Genomic DNA, 22,612 nt, shown 5'->3' with positions numbered 1-22,612 from the left:
AAACTTAAAACAGACAGCAGCTCATGTGAAGGCTTTTCAGATGTTTGGCGGTAGGGTGTCGGCAAACATCCGCCCCGCTGAAGTGTCCTTGAGCAAGACATTGAATCCCGACCAGCTCCAGACCCTGACCTCTGACCTCCCTGCGGAGTGGGGCAATCAATCAAAGTATGATAATATTATTACATCAGATCTGGACCAACTTGAAGTTCTAAGTAATTCTTAGTGTTAGTTTTAACCTGCTTGGAGCCACAGATGGGTGGAGTTTACCACATCAGGACATTTCAGATAGTTGTCTGCCCAGTTACAGAAAAGAATACTAATTATAAAGTGTGTTTTGAATGGGCATCATAGATTTCAGGTGAAACTTACTCAGCATATAGAGGATGTACTATGTAAGTGCGTAGAAAAATCAAATGAAGATTAGATGCAAGGGAAGCTCACACTCACAAATGGAAGTAAAAACTAATCAAATAAATCAAAGATATTAAAATACCAAGTTTCTATTTTGTTCCACACCAACCAATAAAGAGACATATATTAACGTGAAAAAGTGCAAAACCCCATCATCAGTGCAATGTAAATGCAATGCAATAAAACTTTGGACACTTTGCATTTGGACATCTTGGCATGAGATGTCATTTTCTTCCATATGTGAGTGTGAGCTCCCCTTGCATTGAGAAATACAAGGAAACACACCAGGTGATGAATGACGTTAAAAAGTTTTCATGTGACAGTATAGCGACATGAAAAGAAACAGACCCTTCCTGAACATCAAACTGAACTGAGATGTCAGTCACAATGTGAAGGCCGAAGGTGCAGGTTAAGTAAGCATCGCTTCACAGAGCATTTACAGCAGGAATGAGAAAAAAAAACACATTTGGAGCTGTTTTGAAAGGAATTTTCTCCTGGGAATAATAAGAATTGCTATTATTATTGGTCCAAATAATCTCCTTTTAGTGCCTAATGGTGAAGAACATTGCCTACCAGCTCCAAAAAGGCATTTTTCCTTTCATTCATGGAGTCATTAACAAGGAGGAGAAGAAAAATGGAATGATCTTCAACAAAAACAATGCAAAGTGTATAAACTGGTTTATGGTTTCAGTTTATGGGTTGAAGTTTGGGTGCCGCCTTTTCACCTTATCCCTCATTCTCGCCCTCCACTTCCTCTCCTCCCCCCTCCCCCTCTTTCTCCCTCTCCGTCTTTGATTGATCTTTAATAAGCGTCCCCTCCCTCCATCTTTCCATCACTTTGTCTGTAGTGGCGCACTCTGGGGGGAGTGTGGCTGCTTTTATTGGTCTGCAGGGGAGGTGGGGTTTGGCTTTTGCGGTTAGGTGTGTGTGTGTTTGTGTGTCTGTGAGAGAGAGAGAGAGAGAGAGAGAGAGAGAGAGAGAGACTATTGTGTGCATGTTCTGCTTTATATCCACTCCCATTCATTTATTTCCTGTGTGCATTTGTGTCAGTACAATAATTATGATACAGCTTGGGTGTGTGTGCATGTGTGTGTGTGTGTGTGTGTGTGTGTGTGTGTAATTTGTTGTCTGAGTTCTCATAGTGTGTATCTGCCTTAATACGCTCATAATAGCAGAATGTGCGTGTGTTTGTATGTATCTATGTGTGTGTGCTTACATCTGTGTGTGTGTGTGTGTGTGTTTATTTCTGTGTCCTCATATTTGTCTGTGAGCTCATGTTGTCCATCTGCATGCAGTCACAGCAGCAATGTGTGTGTGTGTTTGTGCATGTGCATCTAGGTGTGTGTGTGTGTGTGTGTGTGTGTGTGTGTCATTTGTTTTTTGTGTAGTAATGTGTGTGTCATGTCTGTCTGTCTATGCTCTCATGTATCTGCCTGCATAATGGTCATATTAGCAGTGTGTATGTGTGTGTGTGTGTGTGTGTGTGTGTGCGTGCATCTCCGTGTATGCATTTTTTTTTTTTTATCGCTGTGTGTTCTTGTATTTGTCTATGAGCTCATGTTGTCTATCTGCATGCAGTCATGGCAGCAGTATGTGTTTACATGTGTGTATATGTGCGTGCTTGTATGTGTGTGTATGCGTGTGTGTGTGTGTGTGTGTGTACGAAGGGGAGGGAGGTCTCCAAAGTCCCCAGGCTAGAATAATGAAGGTAAATGGTTCCCAGATGGACTGTTTTCTCCCTTTTCTCTGTGTTGTCAATGACGTGAGGAGAGTGACAAGCCCCTAATGGGAAACAGACTCGCACACTCAGGGCTTTGAACTCCGCCGACGGCATCGGGCTGCGGAGTCGAGCCTCGCATCCCCCCCCCCCCCCCCCCCCCCATCCCCCACCCCCCCTCCACCCCCGCCTCAGGACAGCGCAGCAGACCTCTTCCCTCACAACAATGGAATTAGGGAAACTTCATTTGCTCGAAGTCCGCAAAAACCAGCCCGACCAACCTTTAAGAGTCGACAACACAATATCCCTTTGTCAGGCCGCCTTGTCTCACTCGAGGCTCCGCAGCTTCTCCAAGAAAGCACATAATAGTCTTTTGTCAAGTCTGCTGGAGCTGCTGAGTGTGGGATCCAAGGCAAACCTCGGTTCCACTTGTCATTTTAATGAGTTCTGAGGTCTGATCATAAAGATGTGACGTCTCTGGGCAACTGGGCTCGCGTTTGCAACCGTCTACGCTGAATGTGCAAAGTGTTAGGGACTTTTCATGAAGTACACTGATGAGGTGAATCCAGGTAAAAGTCATTATGCATTATTGATTTCCCTTATAAAGCTTTGCGACAATTGAGATGTGGATTGTGCGAAAGGCAGCGCAATTCAATATCACGAAGATGTCCCTACTATTCTGTACATTCAGATCGTCCATTGCGTGCTTGCTGGTGTGATCGGATGCTAGAAAGCACAAGTGTAACAACAACGTACCCCAAGGTTCGACGTCATACTTTTTGTCATGAGGGTCTGCTTATTCACTGTGAATGCATCTGTATATCATGTCATGCCATCAGTTTGTATCAGCGGTTGATTAAACTTTGTTCCGCCTTGCTGAGAACTAAATGTGAATGTATGTCTTGACTTACATTGCCTTTTCAACACTTTGGGACAAGTGGCTGATTCAGTGTCAAAACCAACATAGCTGAAACCTTACAGTGATGTTTCTGCCAAAAGGACAGTGCTGATGCCCAGACAGCAGCATACACAGCAAATGTTCCAGTGTTAATAAGTGTTGCTTTTTCACTGACAGTTATTTGGAGTTGACAAGTGTTGACTAGAGATTTGTACAGCATACAGCTCTGGCTCTGGGGTAGCTAGTGTTTAAGTGTTAAATTACTTCTGATGGGTGTATGGACTGATGTGGACACTGGTATAGTGTTGATTTTTACACTCTCAGTTAAAGTAACTGATCATTTTGGTGTGTAGGAACTCTCCCCTATTGTGTGTCACAGTGATTACAATGTAACTTAGAGCTGTAGTTTAAGTAACTAAACCCCAAACCCAAATCTGTGGTGAAGCCTGAAACCTAGTGGTGAAACGAAGGGTACTGAACTGGCCATCTGCTATTGGCTGGTCTTTGTGCCAGGTGATGTCACCACCTATAGAAGGTGATATCACCTGGCACAAAGACCATAGAGTAGAATGGGTGGTGACATCAAGTGGCACAAAAGATCAGCCAATAGCAGATGGTAATTTTAGTAGCATGCTTCTTACCATTAGATGTCAGGCTTTACACAGATTTGGGTTTGAGGTTTAGTTTTTCTGTAAGTAATATATCACCCTCTATTGGCGACCAGTAGGAACTCCAACAACATTGACAGGTCTGACCGGTCTTCAGACTTTTCGCCCCTTTAACGTCATACCTTTGTGTGTTTGTGTGTTGCCTACAGGACCGTGGTGATGCCCATAGCCCAGGAGTTCTCCCCCGACGTTGTGCTGGTCTCGGCTGGGTTCGACGCCGCCGACGGCCACCCAGCGCCTCTGGGAGGGTACAAGGTCTCTGCCAAATGTAAGCATGGACTGTACAGTCCGTCCTCTCGCCTTTTAGTTCAAAGCTTTCTTTTTCAGCCCCGGTACGCCAGAGAGAACTTTATTTTGTGGTCCTGCGGGTATCCATGGGTATTAATAGGTATTATTACTCTTGTCATGCATGGACCCAAGCGCAGGAGTTGTGCCTTGTACCTCGCCACATCACCGTTGTACCCATAATTACAGTAATTAGTAGTTGGTAGTTGGTCAGCTTGGTACGTTAAACAAGGTTAGGTAAAAATACATCTGTTTGTTTTGAAAAGAATATTGGATATTTTTAGTCTTACAGTAAGTGGGTTCATGCTTGCTGCTTACCTGCCACGCTTTAGTTCTTATTGGCTACTTGCAGGGTTCATTCTTTATGTTGATGTTTGTGTGTGTGTGTGTGTGTGTATGTGTGTCTACCGTAGGTTTTGGCTTCCTGACCCGCCAGCTGATGTCTCTAGCAGGGGGTCGGCTGGTTTTGGCCCTGGAGGGGGGTCACGACCTCACAGCCATCTGCGACGCCTCTGAAGCCTGTGTCAGCACGCTACTGGGCATACAGGTCAGGCATTCTGGGTACTGGAGTTCTTTTTAGATGTCCTGAGATTATATATTTTGCCATTTGGTGAGGAAATTACCTACTTTCAGCTCCCACTGGTTCTGGAATTTCTGGAATATCAGGGACTTTTAAGAGGTGTATTCCAGACAGGGTTAGAGAATTTCATTGTCAGGGAATATCAGGGGATTTTACAAATGGGTCAGTTTACAGAAATGTACCAGAATGAATTTTGCAGCTTGTTTCACACATTTAACGCATTAGATGGTGGTTTTTAGTCTTCTCTCCATTGTATGGCTACTTCTCCACAACAAGCCTAGACTATTTACTCTTGTGTAACATTTCTCAGCTGAAAACAACAAGTGTATGGCTGCTGGAAGTGTGTGGATTTTGTCAACCAAAAATGAACAATTTTAAATTAAGTATTTATTGGTGTAAGTTCTTATTCTTTGTGCAATAGGTGGTCAGAGTTGGTCATCATAATAGTAGAAACAATAGGATAAAAGACATCACATTAAAGCAAGTCCATAAAAATAAGTTTTAAGAAATTATTTAGCTTAAAATCCTCAGGCAGGTCAGTCCAAAGCCAAAGGCCAGCTCACCTTTAGTCTTAAGCCTGGACTCTGGAACGAGGATCTGAGTCTGGTTGCTGGCTCATAGGGAGTCAAAGATCTGTGATACAGCTCAGCCAGACTTCTAAAATCAAAACCAAAATCTTCAAATCAATTCTAAACCCAAGAGGTAACCAGTGAACAGATTGCAGAATTGTGGTGATGTGGTTTTGTCCTCATGCTGTCCTCTGTCTGTCCAGCAGGAGCCTTTACCAGAGGAGGTCCTCCTCCAGAAGCCCAACGCTAACGGAGTCCGCTCCCTGCAGACTGTCATCCAGATACAAAGTGAGTAGCAGTGGCAGTTAATTCAGTTATTCATTTAGATTTTATTTTAAATTTTATTTATCCTGTGAAAACTGACTGAGCACTGTGTTCTTTTCCCACGGCACCCGTTCAACATATCTCCAACTGGTTTCTGTAGTAGTCTTTGTGTATTATTGTTATTAGTAACAATTCAGAGTAAATCCACACATAGAAGTGATCCATATTCTTGCCCATACTTCCCACTCAAACAGTCTACTTAACGTGTTGGAAGTGTTGGCTGCATATGTTATGTAATGCATATACATGTTACACATTTTATTTTATTGCTTTTATTGTTTTATTATTTGTATTCTTACTGCTTTATTGTTTATTTTATCTTCTACTTGTGTGCTTCTATTCGATTTGTCTTTTTCCTTTGCTGAATCCAATTACTTTTACCACTGCAGCGACCTGATTTCTCCACAGGAATCAATAAAGTTTCATCTTATCTTATCTTATTTCTATGGCCCTTGCAGAGCCAGCTCCCTATAGACGTTACGAGGGATGGTAATAATAATAGTAGTTACAGTGGTAGTATTAGCATAGATACAGATATTACTGTATTATGGATTAGAGTGATTATTTTCTAGGATATGATGCCTGCCTGGTCTGTAAAATAGAATATTTATTTACCCCCAACTTGTCCGTCCTTGTCTGAATCTTTTGCCCACCATCTGATCCTCACTGCTCCTTATCCAGACTTAAAACGGTAAAGTCAGACATCTGCTGTCCGTGACAATCAGTCCCACTCATGTGTCTCTTTATGGTTTGATGAGGACCGGAGACTTTGTTTGTCTCTCGGATGTCACTCCTCACCAGAGACAAATGGCTATCCGATAGTCACTGGCACTCAAATGGGCTGATACTCTGGAAAATGTCAAATCTGGAAAATCAAATTTGATTTGTTGATGCGTCTCCTACTCTTTCTCTTTTGCCTCTCGGCATTATGCTCCACCTTTCATCTGTTTCCCTCGCTGTTGTGCAACTCTTGAATTTGCATATGAGCTCATGGTTGGAAATAAAATATTGACTTTAAGATGGTTAAAGGTAAAGTTTTGGCATTCGTTTTTGAAGCTGGAATAAGAATTTAACTGTAACTAAGAAAGAAAGAAAGAAAGAAAGAAAGAAAGAAAGAAAGAGAAAGAAAGAAAGAAAGAAAGAAAGAAAGAAAGAAAGAAAGAAAGAAACCACACTTGACTTGGACAGCTTTGTAGCAGCTTTTGCTTTTGATGTCGGATTGATGTTTGTCTTTGTCGGCTCTGTAAGTGAAACTGTTCCATATTTCACTCTTGGCACCAGTTTGTCAACCAGTTTAGATGGTGTGGGATCCAGTTTAGGACATAGTTGACTGCTTTACACTGTTGTCAGGTTTTCAGCTGTTTGACTCCAACTACTGCAGTCTGTCAAGAGCCAGACTGCAGCTCGATGTGTTCCAATCCTCCTTCTTCTTCTTTTATCTCTTCCAATCCACACGTTCACACCCTCTGCATATGACGCTGACATGGAATTTCATCTTGCAGAACACATTTGGTGAAAGCATTGAAACTCAGTCCTGAAATTTCAGTTATGGTGACAACACTAGTAACCTGTGTGTGTGTGTGTGTGTGTGTGTGCGTGTGTGTTGTAGGTCAGTACTGGCAGAGTGTGAAGGCGTACAGTGGATCAGTGGGTCTGTCCTATCTGGCTGCTCAGAACAGAGACTGTGAGGAAGCAGATGCTGTCAACGCCTTGGCCTCGCTCTCTGTGGGAGTCCTTTCCAACAAGAGGTAAAGATCTCATGCACACACACACACACACACACACACACACACACACACACACACACGCACGCAGTCCCAGCTCTGTGCTTGACGTCTGTTTTCCGCCCTCTCCTCAAGCCTCCCCGACGAGCCAATGGAGCACGACGACGACGACTCCATGTAGAAGAATCCGACCAATCACCTCGCAGCACCCCAGCCTTCAGGAAGTCGGCCCCACCAAATAGCCTCGGAGCTCCTGCGCTGTCACGTGACCACGAAGGGGATATAGCGACATCGTAATGCCACTGAGCCCCACCCATCTGCCTTATTACACACACACACACACACACACACACACACACACACATAAACACACACAATGCTGAACCTCCATAGACTTGTCATACGAGCACCTCAATGCTGTTAACCATCCAACTCAACCCAACAGCACTGCCTGCAGTTGGGTGGCCATCTGAAACCTCACCAAAGAGCAACACGAGATATTTTTTTTTGGTTTAAATGGATTTTTTCATGTCTCCTGATTGACATTGGAATGTGTGTGTTCAGAAGTCCAGTACCACAACTCTGTGACCACTTCGACAAACCTTACAGGAACAGACTGAGTTCACATTCAGATTGTGAAAACCTGGCTTTAGTCTTACAGACTGTAAGAGGGTCTTGAAGCACTATTTACCAGCAGCCGTTGTTTTTTTGCCTTTTTGCCTTAACCTTGCCTTAACTCAACTTAGGACCAACGTCAGGATTCAGAAGGAGGAGACGTGGACTACGTGTGCCGTTTTGCCTCCCAAATCGAGCTGAACCGAATAAGGGGTGCAAAATGACTGCAGTCGAAGCCTGCGGCGTCAGGTGAAAGCATTTACCAACACACACAGGATGGACTGGACACAAACAACGGCTGCAGAACAAGAAGTGGCCGCAACAGAGAGAAAACGACAAACGATGGAAAGAAAGACAGAGAGAGACTGTCTGTTTTTAATGTCATTACATGCAGTTTAACCACTAAAAGACGACAACAAAGAAGACGACCAGAGGGGGAGAGCGAGAAAATGAAGACACAAAATGGACAACTGTGGTTTTGAAGAAACAAAGAAAGAGCAAATGTCCTTGTTGTTTTATTGCACTGTGCATTCCATAATGTGAACCGTAAGAAATTCCAAAGCTCTGGGAAAAAAAAACACAACGAAAAAAAAAAAAAAGCAACTCTCTCTAGGTTATTTAATAGTCTCTTTTGAAGATTTGGACGAACGTCTGTCTCCTCTTTAATTCCACTCCTATTCTAAGATGTCTTATTAAGCCTTTGAGGATGCGTATTGACCGAAATACTGTATTGAGTTGTATTTCCTATGAAGTTAATCTGAAAAAGTAGGCCAGATTTTGAGAGCAGGATTGTGTTTTTTTCTCACTGCTGTTCAAAGAAGTGTCTTAGATGTGCACACACGCACACACACACACGCATGCACACACAAACACCCTGACTGCACATACAAACCAATGACGAACTATTGACATACCACTGGTATTGAATACTATATATTATTGTTCATATATGAGACTAAATGAGCGTTCATTCCTACCGCCGCGCCATTGAGGACCATTGTATTGTTTTATGGTAGCAATAACCTTAATGCACTTAACGGACGTCACCCAAAGAAAACTGCCTTAAGTATGCCTGCACTGGGCGGTGAGACTGTATGGAAGCAACTACAGAGGGACCAGTATGAACACTGCTCTTACTATGACTGTTGTTAAAGACCCAGCGTTTGAACCTGTGGATTTGGGCGAACATCGTACATGCAGACTTTTGTATACTGTATATGTCGATGATGACTTTCTTGATGTCCACATACATGCTGTACAAATAGATAGAGATGGAGGGGCCTGGTTTATAGTCCTTCACTTTTTTTTTCTCCATCATCTAAAAAAATCACAGTCTTTGGCTTCCAGGCCTGATCCAGGTCTCGTTGAGGAAACTGCTCCAATGTGTTTTCTTTTGAAGTGAACCTGAGTGTTTATCCATATGAGACTCTTCTGCATGACCTTACTCAATTGATACAGTTTGAGGGGATTTCTGTTAATTGTTGGAATTAGTTCCGTCAGATTGATCCCAGAGTCCCAGCTTAGTATCTGCACTTCCTCTCACATGCCCTTTCGTGGGAGGTACATAGGGAGGTAGATCCGGTCTGAGTGGGACCTGTATTCCAAAGGAAAGTCTGAATCACAAGTTCATGATCCTTAGTTTAGTGTTTATTATGTGGCAGAGCGCAAAAAGTGCAAATTGCAGCGCAGAGTGCATACTAGGGTTGGACTGATATGGGTTTTTGAAGGCCAGTACCAATACCAATATTTTTAGATCTTAGCTGACACATTGTGCTGATATACAATATGTTTTAATTTCAAAAATTCAGTGTTGCCCCCAGAATTGTATTCAGCATTTAGACCATCATGGGACACTAAAAGTTTCTATTAAAACTCAGACTAATGAATAGATTTAGGTGGGCTAGCAGCTCCTTCAGGCAGGGTGAGGCAGGTTTCAATGCAGGTTTTATAGACTCACACTCCTGAAGAGTAAGAGAGGAACTTCCATCATACTGTATAAGAAGTTCATGACATTGGCCGTTTTTCAATAAAAGGCCAATATCTGACCAATATATCGGTCTAACCCTAAGACATACTACTGCCACATATATTTTCTTGAAATTTGAATGTAGACAACAGAAATGATGTGATGTTAATAATAGGGAGGCGTGCATGAAGAGTCTGTCTATTTTCAAACTTATGAATTTCTCTTAAACAGTAAACGGAGCTGCTGTGCTTTCCCTGTCGATCTGTACAGTCATGACTGGATTTACACAAACATAATCGAAACTTTTGGTGGCACGATACAAGATTTTTTACATGATTTACTGTTTGTGTGTAAATGCAGCCTTTGTAGAAGCAGTCAATGTAGATTCGACTGGCCGAAGGAAGTATTGTCAGGTTACCCTCCATGTACCAAACTGTATGTGTGTGTCAGGAGTCAGGACTCTGGGCAGCGTCTGCCCATCAGAAGGCCTCAGAGAGCATTTATATCAAACAAAAGGACAGTAGAAGCTAAAGTGACAGGAGAAAAGACGTAGCCGATGCAGAAGTCCCACTGCTGTTGTACAACTGCCCCCCCCCCCAAGAGGAATCATTTGGAAAGCCCTGTTGCATGGGGGATGTTGGGGCTGGGTGTTCTGCACTGGCTACTAGTGCAACTGAAACATGAGTCATTCTTCCATTCATAGTATTCTTTTAGAAGTGACAGCAAGTAAACAACGTGCTGTGTCTATTCTGTACAGTGCACCCAGTAGGTGCATCTGGTGTCTATGAAGTAATGATGTCGAATGTGTGTGTGTGTGTGTGTGTGTGAGAGAGAGAGAGAGTGCTTGCGATTGCATGTGCACATGTATATACACGTATACTCAGTATATGCATGTGTATCGGTGCATGTATTTGCAAGTGTGTTTTTCTGTGAGTCTTTCAGTCTGTCAAATACTGTAAATGACCTCTCCTGTATTATATTCCCACTGGCCTCAGAGCCCCATTTTTTTGTCTTATGTAGAGGCCAGTATTGCCTCAAGTCTTAATTCCCGTTATTACTGATGTCATTTGTACGTTCTTAAAAAAAAAAGACACTGTAAATAGAAACTCCAAGACCAAAATACACACGTCACATATGTGCCTTGATGCATTCAGTAGTATGTGTATTGGTAACTCTTCACTAACTGGACTTAACTCCCTAACTAAAAACATGACATTGAAATCTTTGTTTCATACTATTCTCTGTTATTATTTACCTGTATGTGTTATTTCCCCCCCCCCCCCCCTCATATTTCCTACCATGTGTATGTATAGAAAGATTGTCTATTTTGTACTGTTATTTTTTGTCTTTCTTCCTAATTAAAAAGAAAAAAGTTTTCCAATTTAAGCTCATTGGGTGGATTTTTTATCCCAACAAATCAAACATAAATGCTGGCAGTCATACATTTCAGAGGAATTCACTGGCATATAAATGTTTTTATGCTCACTTTTTTTTATTTTATTTAACCTTTATTTAACCAGGCAGGTCAATTAAGAACAAATTCTTATTTACAATGACGGCCTAGCACTTGAAGATAATTTTTGTGTCGCTAAAGAAACTATGTGATAAATTGCAAAGGAAATGCATTTGTCAAGTAATGACGTAGCAACATTTCTGTGGAAGGTGATTAGTGCCGGCATAGATTGTATTTGAATTACATAAATTTTAATTTGTCATGTTTATACCATTGAATCAAAAAAAAAAAAAAAAAGGAATGTTTGAATTAATTACAATTTGAATCTGAATGCAATGGCTTGCCTCCAAGACTGCCAACAAGGGGTTAACATCACCTAGCATCACCTCTGTGAATTTTGTTTTTTTAGTTAGGAATATTGATTTTTTCTAACAAAATGCTCATCACCAGAGCTCAATCTCTTTACTTTCATAGTGCATTGAATAGTCGTTATAGCCTAGTTGTTATTGTTCACATACATTTAGCTTATCATGTCAGATAGGCTAGCTAGCTAACAACTGTTGTAGTCCCTTTCCCAAACAATTAGCATTTTGCTAGCAACAATCAAAAGTCATTGAAGGATGAAAGTTTATGAAGGTGATGTTAGTTAATGTATTTTATTTTATGGAACAAAAAATAGTACAGCTAAGCCTCTGTGAAGCACAGGCATTTCTCGCAAATCCTAAATATATTCCATAACTTTATAGCCTACAAAATTAAGTCAGAATATAGTCAGGAAGATTCCAGGGACACCTGGGCTGACAGGGGCCCTCAAAGATGTTTATAGAGGTGTTAGATTTTACTGTTTGATAAATAGTTGCTAAAATATTTCCATTGTGTTGTTTTAAACAAATATGCTTAAAATATAAATGGCGATTTATATAATTTTCAGTGAAATTATCCTATATCATCATGCAAAAAATATTCACCACCTGGAACACCCCCAGAGTTATGTAGAAAATGGTTTAACCCAGCCCAGTGTCTGTCGGTGTTTAAACGGCTTTGCTGCGGGAGAATTGACTGTCACGTCAGGAGTAGAAAATCAAAGAGTAGCAGGAGATGATTTAAAAGAAATAAAACCGACACGAGCTCTCATATCACACTTCCTTCAAAAGCTAAGTCTGGTTTTCACAAGAGAAAAGAAAGAAAAAAAAGAAAGAGAAAAAAGGGTTTTTTACATAAGAAAGGTGAGTTTACAGCTTTAGCTAATGTTGACATTCTGTTGTTTCAGCTGAATTTTAGCTGTAGAAAAGGCTTCATTCTCTCCAAATGTCTCTGCAGTCCCCCCCCCTCCCACCCACCTGATGAACAAGCTTCAACAGCAACAGACGGAGGTGATCCTAGAGTGATAAGAGTTTACATTCAATGCTAGAAACGCTGAAAACAAGATTTTCCTCCAAGATGAAAAGCCTCATCAGTAACATAAGCTGCTGCCCTCATCTCATCACATTACCAACTATTCATTAACTTACACTACAGTAGATAAACGCCTGTCTTGCTCATGCATTATCTCAGCATCTGGAAGTTTTTATATGTAGGCTGGTTATATACTAACTTACAAGAATAAAATGTTTCATATAATATTAATATAATATTTCAAGCAACTCCATGAAAAACATGGGAGTGACGGCATTCCCAAAACAAAAAAACTTTAAAAAGAGACTGAGACATGTCAGTATGATGTTGGCCATGAATAAAATGTGGCATAGTTGAGGTCCAGTCTTGTCATCTTTTCAAATTAATCATGTTTCTCAAAAAGTTTTTGGAGTGCTGCCACTCCTATGTTTTTCATGGACTTGCTTGAGGTTGGTTTGTAGGTTTTGGCAAAGCACCCAACTAGAAGAAGTTTAGACAAGGAGGCACAATTCCTGTATCTATATACAACATAAATGTTCCCATAACAAAACTGACATACATGCTGTCTCTTAAACATATAGATACCTAAATACAGATATACAGATACCTAAAACTTTCATTAGGATATTGCATAGGCTAATATTGTCCCTGGTTTTTCTCTGAAGAGGCACAGAATACTCTCCTGATTGATATTTCACTCGTGTTAATCTGGCATCTTATCCTGTATATGTATGTGTGTATGTGTGTGTGTGTGTGTGTGTGTGCACGCACCTGCGCACACAAGTGTATTTGTGTTTTTACCCTGTGGCTTGTGGTAGCTCATTTCTTGCCAACCTATTCTCCATATTGATGAGAAATTACGTACAGTGGCGTGCGAAAACATTTGCCCCATCAGTGTTTTTTGCCATTTCTACATTTAATTGGATCAAATATAAATGCAGCGAGGGGCAAATACTTGTTTAGTGTTTTCACATCATGTATTTTTATGTTTTAATTCCATAGATATCATTTTGGTAAAACTACAGTTTGATAAGTTGGAATCCTTTGATTATACAGTATGTTGTATCTATTCATAGTTTATTCATGATTGAGCCTTATTCTCCCCACTTGGTGAAAGACTTGCAAATTGAGTCCTAGCTACTAGTACTGGCAGCCTGGCAGGCTGTGCTCATTACTTAGAAGTCTTTAGGCTGTCTGGAAGCTTTACTGGTACTGTGCTGCATACAGCAGTTTGCTACCTTGCAGACAGCTACTATTGTTTATAAGCGGTGTATTGCAGCCTGGCAGGCTGGCTGCTTTTTTACCAAGTATGGTGGCTGAGGAGATGAACAAAGCACAGTGCCGCTTGGCTAAGTGAAGAGTGTCAGCCCGCTGTTGGCAGCCTTGGAGGAGGCGACTGCCTTCCAGTCAATACATAGGGAATACAAGTCCCTTGTGCCCAGATGTGTGTCTCAGGAAGCTGAATCTGAGTTAATTTGAATTGGGAAAAACACATTTTTAATTAAAGTTTAAAGTTAAATTCAATTTAATGCCATTACATTCAATTTCAAATTGTGCTTTAAAAATTTAAATTTTGAATTCAACAAATCCTTTTTTTTTTATTCACCGGTTCAATATGACCATGATAAATAAAAGGTTTTGCACAATCTCTACTGGCACTAATCTCTTTCCACAGTCCCCACAGTTTTCCAACATGAAATATGGCCAACATCAGTTGACAATAAATCATAACAGGTTACTCAACACAATAAATTCTTAAAAGACTTCATTTTTTCATGGACGTTTTTTCCTGCAGCAGCTATGTTCTTTTTCAATGTTTAGGAAGCCTACTTCTTTGATTCACCACAGCTGATGGAAACACACCTAATTTGCATTTTGTTGGTTTTGCGACATTCCAAAAGTTTGCTTAAAACATGTTTGACAGTTGGATGGAAATGGAGCTGTTGACCTCAGTCTTGCTCAAGCATCAGGTCACACACAATAAACTTACAGACTACTCCTGTGCAGCTGAAGGCATCAGCCTACAATGTAGGATTTCTGTTCAAGCAGGCCATAAATATTCCCAGAGCCCTTAATTGCACATTAACTTGTTCTTTTGGGGGGAATTAACTGTTCCTGACTGACCAGGCAAAGGCACAAGTCCTCATTAAAAAGACTGAGGGAAAGAGGGAGGAAGGGAGTTAGACAAGAGAAAGAGAGTGACAGTTTAAAGAGAGAGAGGAGAGAAAGAGAGGTTGTGGTGGTGGTAGAATAAATGTTTGCACGTCATCCATTTTCTACTATGACATTAGGAACTCATGAATAATAAAGACAGTCAAAGTTTTTATTTTCAAGACAGTCTCAGACTGATAAAATACTGATGCAACACAGGTGCAGCATGTATCGCTACTTCTATTCTCCAAGGATTTTTCTGCTGCTGATATTTATAATCACTCATATCAATTTCAGCCATTTGTGGTAAATCACCATAATGTTTATACTTCAAGTAACTGCTCCTACAAAAACCAAGCCTAACATGTTTTTCTTCAACTTTTTTCAGTATAGCTAACAAGAAAACAAGTACTTGTCAGCATAGAACCTAAACTTGCTGCTGATGTTGTTTTCACTATTGAACCTGCTGGTTTGGAGGCGGCTCACAGTCACTGTTCCAGTAGCCCGTAGTTGGGTCTCGTCTTAGCTCCAGGTTTCAAAGTCTTTTACAGTGGTAGCCATGGTAGAAGTTCCCCAACACTGCATCTAAACTACAAAACAGTGACCTCTAAGGAACAACAGTATCAGGAAAAAAAAGTCAGAGTTGGTGGCAAAATTGTCCGTCTATATTGTCAAATGATTCCAAAGTTTCATGGTTATTTGTTGATTGGCTGATCCAGAGAAGACGCATCCTTTTCCTCCCATGTCAATCCATAACTGCAGTGTCCTGGTCAAGACGCCATTTGATGGTATTACATTGTCCTTCCATCGTATGTCAAACAAATAATGGGTGCAGTCAGGCAACTGAAAGGTTCAATTTGTATGTCCGCATGATTGGAATGGTAGAAATAGTAGCATGGAGTAGAGATGTACAGGGAAGATCACAGTCGCTTTACTGGGGAGCTGAAAGGACACAAGGCACAAACATTATTATGCAGTTACCACTGAGATTAATGCAGTGTACTGTCAATTCCCTCACCATCCACCAGACACAACTTCACATTTCCGAGGTGGCACCTGGGGCAGCCAATCAGATCAGAGGAAAACACTTTTGAATTAATTTCACCCTTCAAATAATAATATAGAAATAAACATAACATTGTTCGAGGTAGTAGGTCAGAGCCCAACTTGTTTTAAAGTACATGATAAATGGGCAACAATTTGAGGTACAGTATTGCCATAGATGGGGACTAGAAAATGCTACGAGAATAAAGTGACAAACAAGCAAACAAGTGTGCAAACAAGATTATAATGACGAAGCACTGTTGGTCATAGTCGTTGGCAAAATTGCCCATTTTCATTGCTTCAAAGTGTTGCCCGTGTATCATAGCTGTAAGGTAACCGACTTTGTCATCATCTGTGCAGCTAAAAAACACATTCCAGGAACAGATAATCACTGTACAAAAATGATTAGTTAGCATGAATAGGTGAGGGATCAATTTTCCCTTGATCCAAAAGAATATAAGTCATAGCTTTAATGCTGTTTCAGAAGCTGCCTGAGTTGAATGTGTACTCAACATCCATCTTCTCGATTCTTACAGCCAGCTACTCTCAGTCATTTCATTGTACAAAATGTACAGGGGATGCATTTTTTTCCTTTTGGCCTAAAAAAAGAGTTGTTTCGAAATGTCAAATGTCTTCTAGTGTGTCAGCGAAGGTTAGCTTCTGAGACCACACTGTGCTGACTCTGGGGCAACGTAAAAGGCAGTCTTCATAGGAGCTGGAAACACCAGCTACTGTACCTCCCTGGGACACTCTAATGATAGGTTGCTAGGCTGGGTGCATATTGGCGATGAAGGAAGAAGTGGTTTGTCATGGATATTGAGCTGGAGCCTCGATATGCAGTCAGCGAATACAAATAGCAGCACATCCACCCCCGCTGCGTTACAGTGGGGTTGTTCATATGAAATGAAAACAAAAACTCACAGGTGATCTTGCTGTGCGTTTGTTCTCATCCATGTGAGTCAAAAACCACTGGTAAAATATATATAAAAACAAATTTGCTGTTGCTTGAATGCCTGTGTATAATATGGCAATTGCAGATGGCGGCTTTTACAGAAAAAGGCGCTCAGGTTCTTTTTAAAACGCAGGAGGTGGAGGAGGCATGTGTATGTGTGTGTGTGTGTATGTGTGTATGTGCATGGGTGTGTGCATGGCTGCATCTATGCATGTGTGCGCATGACCATGTGTGTCTGTGTATATATAAATCAGCTCTCACCTCCTCCATCAGTCCCAGTGGTTTATGGGAGCCCAGCAGGGAGCCACATCAGCCTCCCCTTTGATGGTGACACACATGATTCATGGCTTTTAGGAACCGTTTGTTTTCATTACGCCTCCTCGTCAGCTAGCTGTAGCTGTATCACGGTTTCGTGCAACGCAAGCAAATTTGGGCCAAAATGAGAGGAAAGAATTTCCGAGGAGAGTTTTTTTGGCATTAGAAGAAACAAAGGGGCTTGGTTTGGGTAAAAAGAGGAGAAACTTTAGTCAGGACGACTGCTGCCCACTGCTACTTTTTCCACCATCGTTTGGGTTCAGAGGTGGTCAGGGATTAATAATATGTCAGAGTCTTGGAAAAGTAGGAGATGAAAGAGATGAAAAGCCGAGAAGTCAAAGAGCCAATCTCTCTCTATTTATCCAATTTCTTCTTTCCAATTTTCTAACTCTTGCTCTTTCTTTCTATCCCTCCTTTCTTGCTATTTCAATGCTCTTCAAATGTATTCACTTGTATGCAATATATTAGTTCAGGTTAAGTTAAATCAAAATATTAAATGAAGCCCAAACACGGCTCAAGGTATGCATACCTATGATGATGACGATGATGGTGATGATGGTGATGATGGTGATACTGATGGCGATGACGATGGTAATAGCGATTGTGATGATGACGTGATGATGATGATAACAGTGATGATGAGGATGACGCCAGGGGTCAAGGTTCAGGACCCGGGAAAGCCTAGAGGTGGCAAGGCTCCAGCTGAATGGGCCATGCTGTCGTGTAGGGGTAACATTTACTAAGGACAGGGCATCCTTGATCACCAGCCTCGAAATGTTGTGGCTTTGAGTCCGGCTCTTGACTTTTGTCGCAAGTCACGCCCCTTCTATCTCTCACCTCTCCTGTCCTTCTCCACTGTATTCTATGTAACAGAGTAGAAATGTCATAGAAACAATCTTTTAAAAAAAAGCTAGGAGGCATTCAGACTCTAGGTTGAGGATAATGCCACCGACACAGATAAACAATAATATTACTTTCTTTTGGCAAGCAGAAATGCAAGACCACCATAAGAATGCACAGCCATCACAACTGAGTGAAGATAATGTGGCTTATTGAGACATTAATAATGAAAAAGGCAATGTTATGAAGGGTTAGTGGCTTGCAAACCAGCTCTATCCAAGTGCAGACATAAAGCTATCTGAATCTCTTGTTTTCTAGTCTCATGTGCTCTTTCCATCATTGAGGCAAACAGATGATCTGGGTTGAGGATAATGTTAAAGGAATGTAAGTCTAGCAGCTAGCAGACACAGTTTATAAGCCTCCCTCTAGCCTCTATATCAAGTAAGCATATTTCCCTGTCAGGAATTTCTCATACATTTCAGGACAGTTAGAAGACAAATCTCCTTTTCTTCCTGGGCTAGTGACTGGCAGACATAGTCGACCAGGCACCTTCCATCCTCCAGACGGAGAATGCGTAGCTCAGCCTCTCGTGGGCCAGGTAGTTACATCCAGCCACCTTACTGTCCATCTCGTCGCTCTGCAGAACCTGGTAGAGAAAGTCAATGTAGCGCGACGCCAACTTCAGGATCTGGATCTTGCTCAGTTTGTCGGAGGGGAGCGTAGGAATGATTTTACGCAGCGAGGCGAAGGCGTCGTTCAGGGACTGCGTCCTCTGGCGCTCGCGGATGTTGGCGATCACCCGCTGGGTGTGTGGGTCCTCCAGGATTGAAAGACCTCCAGGACCAGGACCAGGAAGAGGAGAGAGGGACGGGCCTGAGGAAGGCGGCCGATGCTGGGGGCTCTTCTTGACTCTCTTGGGTCCGGTCGGGGTGTGGAGGCGAGTGTCGTCCCCCGGCTTGGTCTTGCCGTCCTCTGCTAATGTGGTGGCGGTAGCGCTGATAACATGATCCTCCGTCCGCGGGCCTGTCTGCCGCTTGCGCCCGGTGATCCCCGGTGTCGCTACAACAACAGGACAGGCGTTGGAGGGTGGTCTCCCCGTGTCTTCCTCGCTGGAAGCAACCCCTCCCTCAGCGTGGTCATCGTTGGACTGCTCCTCCTCCCTCATACTTGGGCACTTCTCTTTTCTATCAACTCTCTCCTTTCTGTCACTCTTTCTATCCTTCACTCCTCCTGAATCTCTCCTTGGTGCTTTCTTTCGTTCTGTATATCCCTGTCCACTCTCTCTCTCCTTCCCACAGTTTTCCTCCGTCTTGCTCTCCTCCTCTTCGGGAACTCCCTCTGTTTTGTTGAGTGTTTCTCAGGCCTTCTGTTGCGCTACTTCCTCCCTAACTCTTATCAACGTTACACTCTCTCACTTCTAAACATGCTTAACTGAAGTGGGTGCTCAGTCGGCACTTGGTTTTAGATAGCCACAGTGCTTCTTCATCCACACGTGGATATCCTGGCAATAATCGCTTCCCAGTCTCTGTGAATATACGCTGCTTGGGCAAGCCAGACCGTTCTCACGTGCCGTTCCTGTAGCTGTATGTGAGACAAGAGCAACCTGAATCTGACTTTTTAAAGGGAAAGGAGGATAAAACTTGCAGCTCCCCACCCATCTGTTCCACCGATTGGTTCAGAGGAGTTCTGAGGGCTCGGCTAAGCCAAAGACAACAGGAAGAACGGGTGTTCAGTGATTGGTCGGATCAAAGGGATGAGGCGGAGACAGAGGTGTGCGGTTCAGCCAACCAAATTGTGTCTTTCTGACGTTTGCTTTTTGTCATAGAAGTTGCCCAAGTTTATAGGTTCCAGATTTCTTCCAAAACAAGTCGCTACCATCCCCCTCTCACTGCCTCGTCCCCTCTCCTCCTCTCCACAACTCAGCACCATCATCAGTTGCTTTGAATTTGAAAACGATGATATAGCTGAGAGAAAAGCACAAGCGGCAGAGAAGCCCCATGAATGTTTTCTTTTCCTGCTTGAAACTTGGACAAAATTCAACTCCATTTATCTCCTATATGGTAGTTCTGGCTGCTTTATAAGTAGTGAAATGTTTCACAGAGTAACGATGGGTTTTGTTTTAACACAGAACATTCCAGATAGATGGAGTAATGATGAGAGGATTACGTTCCTAAATTGCTTGTTAGAAATTGTTAATGTCACATATTGCGTGGAGTAAGAATTAGACATTGTTGTACTTGTGGTGAGGGATGCAGTCATCACAGAGTAATGATGAATAGGAATGACAATACTTTTAAAACTGTAATAAAAACGGAAATAGAAGTGTATCCCTTCATTAGTTATGTAGTGGTAAATAAAAAATTATGTAAACTATGACCTCCAATCAGAGATCATCATAAGACAAACAGCCACAAATATAAACAAAAATTAATTGTATTTTCATAAAAGCATTAATTTAGTTAAAATACCCTGTCGTCAGTAATTTACAGTAGTTTGATACTACTCACTATGGTGTATACTATGAATGTACATCATAAAGATCTCAGATGTCAGTCTAAAAGATTGGTAAACTCTATTTTGAAAATAAAGAAGTGGGTAAATTGTGGGTGAATTAGATGGATTACATTTAATATTGTACATTTGAATCTATAGAAATCATATTGGCTGCACAGTAAAAGAACAAATGCACGGTTTCTGTTGCTCACAGTGGGTTTTTGCTGGTTGAGAAACAACTGAGACAGTGTGTTTGGTTGTGTTTCATTTTACTGGCGTTGACTTGGCTTGAGTTTCTAAAGCACAAACCTGGAGGGAGGACGGAGCTGGCACTCAGACAGCAGTGTAGCGCTGAGGTCTAATAGCAGCATTAAGGAAAGAATGAGCACTGTGGATCGGAGGGAGGCCGGTGGGAACTTTTGTTACTTTCATCCCCCGAGCTACATCTAGAACAAGCCTCGGTCCATTTCAACGTGGACTTTACTCTCCAAAAATACTCAAGGAGCCTCCAGTATGGCCCACAGCCACACCCCCGCAAGAGAAAAGTCTATTGTTAGATTTTTACTTTTCAGAGACGAGATGGTCTCCTCTGTTGTAAACCCTTGAGTAAAAATGGTTTTGTTTAGGCACAGTATGATCACAAAACTCTGAATTAGGACACAGAATTGGACAAGCTGAAAGTCAGTCCCTCCTCTCTCTCCAGTGAGTCAACTCAAAGATGGCTCAAGTCCACAACAAGAAGAGAAAAGTCTATTGTCTGACCACAAATTGGATGAAAGCATTTCTCTTGAGCACACAGCATTGCTCACTGTGACGGTGCAACAGTGTAACTATGTTTTTGTTGCCACAACAATGTTTGCACTAGTTTGACTGCACTATGCATAAAGCCCCAAGCGACTTTAAAAGTTGCTGGTGCTGGATCTTTGTAAGGCTCCTGTGATTCAGCATTATCTTCTTGGAAATATTAAATATGCTTTGCACACTGTCTGGGATTATATTTGTGTCCTGGCAGCATCAGCTTATTGAGCCTTCTATCAGGAAACACTAGAAACTATTGAGGACTTATTGATTTCAATTACATACCTTTTTCCAGTAAATGACTTTAGGTATTGCAATATTTACAGCTAAAAGCCCACTTTTTGTTTTCATATTTAAGATGAGAATTTGGCTAGTCATTCCCTCCCAGCAAGTGTTTGACGGACTAATTGACATACAAATTCATATTAAAAGAGCTAAGAGAAAAGGTTTTGAGCTGATATCAGAAAGACATTTAGGTTCTGAGTTCCCAAAGTGATGCAGGTAGAAGTTATGGATGACTATGGATGTCGTCTCAACTTCCATTTTGGCGCTATATTTACACAGGGTTTCAACATTGGTGCATCTATTTAACGTCCAAATGTTCGCTGGGCTTTAACGATGAGAGTCTATCCTACTTCTAACTTTCCAATGATGTGTTTTTGCCGCGTCCAGGTCAGGTAAGTACGGACATGGTTTTGTCAAAACACACAAACGGCGGTCCCTCTCAGCATGTGTTTTACCTAGAAGTGGGTTGTTAACCTCTTTCCAGGGAGCACATTGGACAGGCCTCCACACAGCGGCCAGATGGGCCAGTAAAGACTGTGGAACTGTAGAATTATCCCATCAGGAAGCCACTGTGTGCTGCGTCTCATGTATTCGTATTGTGGAAGCTGCTCAGACCGTTTCCCCAAATGTTAAGTATAACTTCAATGGTATTTTGTACCACAGAGTTGTCTCTCAAATGACTGGATGTTATGTCTCTCTTTGTGCTCGTTCCAAACAATTCCTGGAGCTACCATTCAGCAGTAGTGGATGCAGTGAAAAAAGTTTGACTTCCATTTGCTTTATCTCTGGTCAGTGAATGGGAAGGCTACAGACATACAGTATTTTTGTATTATGTTCTCTATCAAAGCCTCTGGTCATTATCTATAGGATTTCAGCCAGTAGGTGACTTTAATAATTCAACATGTCCTGAAAAGGTGAAATGGTTTGTTTGTGAGTAACTTCAACAATATCTCAAACAGTGTATGAAATGATGAAATGAATAGTAACACTCAGTACGCGTGTTGAATGAATAGTATCAGAAACATTTACTTCAGCAAGTCCAAAGGTAACAAACTTGCTTCCAGACAATGCTTTATGTTGTAGTTGGAATTAAGAGTCCATCAATACTAATGTGCACACGTCACTGTGA

The 22,612-nt window shown here is 41.8% G+C and overlaps 2 protein-coding genes across 3 annotated transcripts in view; one reads left to right on the top strand and one right to left on the bottom strand.

Annotated features, from left to right (window-relative positions):
• The window catches only part of hdac7a (histone deacetylase 7a), a 52,882-nt gene extending 41,744 nt beyond the window's left edge, over nucleotides 1-11,138 (top strand). The window contains exons 22-26 of the mRNA XM_071913880.2: nucleotides 3,844-3,962; nucleotides 4,393-4,526; nucleotides 5,335-5,416; nucleotides 7,062-7,200; nucleotides 7,312-11,138. Coding sequence (XP_071769981.2) covers nucleotides 3,844-3,962; nucleotides 4,393-4,526; nucleotides 5,335-5,416; nucleotides 7,062-7,200; nucleotides 7,312-7,357 — 520 coding nt within the window. The 3' untranslated portion in view covers nucleotides 7,358-11,138. The remainder of the gene's footprint in view (nucleotides 1-3,843; nucleotides 3,963-4,392; nucleotides 4,527-5,334; nucleotides 5,417-7,061; nucleotides 7,201-7,311) is intronic.
• A 3,817-nt stretch (nucleotides 11,139-14,955) lies between these two features.
• On the bottom strand, nucleotides 14,956-19,467 carry LOC139923164 (twist-related protein 2-like). Of its 2 annotated transcripts, XM_078288283.1 has the most exons (3): nucleotides 18,383-19,467; nucleotides 17,597-17,929; nucleotides 14,956-15,698 (listed from the first exon to the last, which is right to left on the bottom strand). In XM_078288283.1, exon 1 carries the CDS (start codon nucleotides 19,070-19,072, stop codon nucleotides 18,425-18,427), a length of 648 nt encoding a protein of 215 aa, XP_078144409.1. In that variant the 5' UTR covers nucleotides 19,073-19,467; the 3' UTR covers nucleotides 14,956-15,698; nucleotides 17,597-17,929; nucleotides 18,383-18,424. The 2 variants fall into 2 exon arrangements, with proteins under 2 accessions (XP_078144409.1, XP_071769984.1); XM_071913883.2 differs by having other exon boundaries at nucleotides 17,597-19,467.
• Nucleotides 19,468-22,612: the final 3,145 nt, after the last annotated feature.

Source organism: Centroberyx gerrardi, chromosome 14, assembly GCF_048128805.1.
Source record: "Centroberyx gerrardi isolate f3 chromosome 14, fCenGer3.hap1.cur.20231027, whole genome shotgun sequence".
In the NCBI taxonomy this organism is placed as follows: domain Eukaryota; kingdom Metazoa; phylum Chordata; class Actinopteri; order Beryciformes; family Berycidae; genus Centroberyx; species Centroberyx gerrardi.
This window is presented reverse-complemented; position numbering and strand designations above follow the sequence as displayed.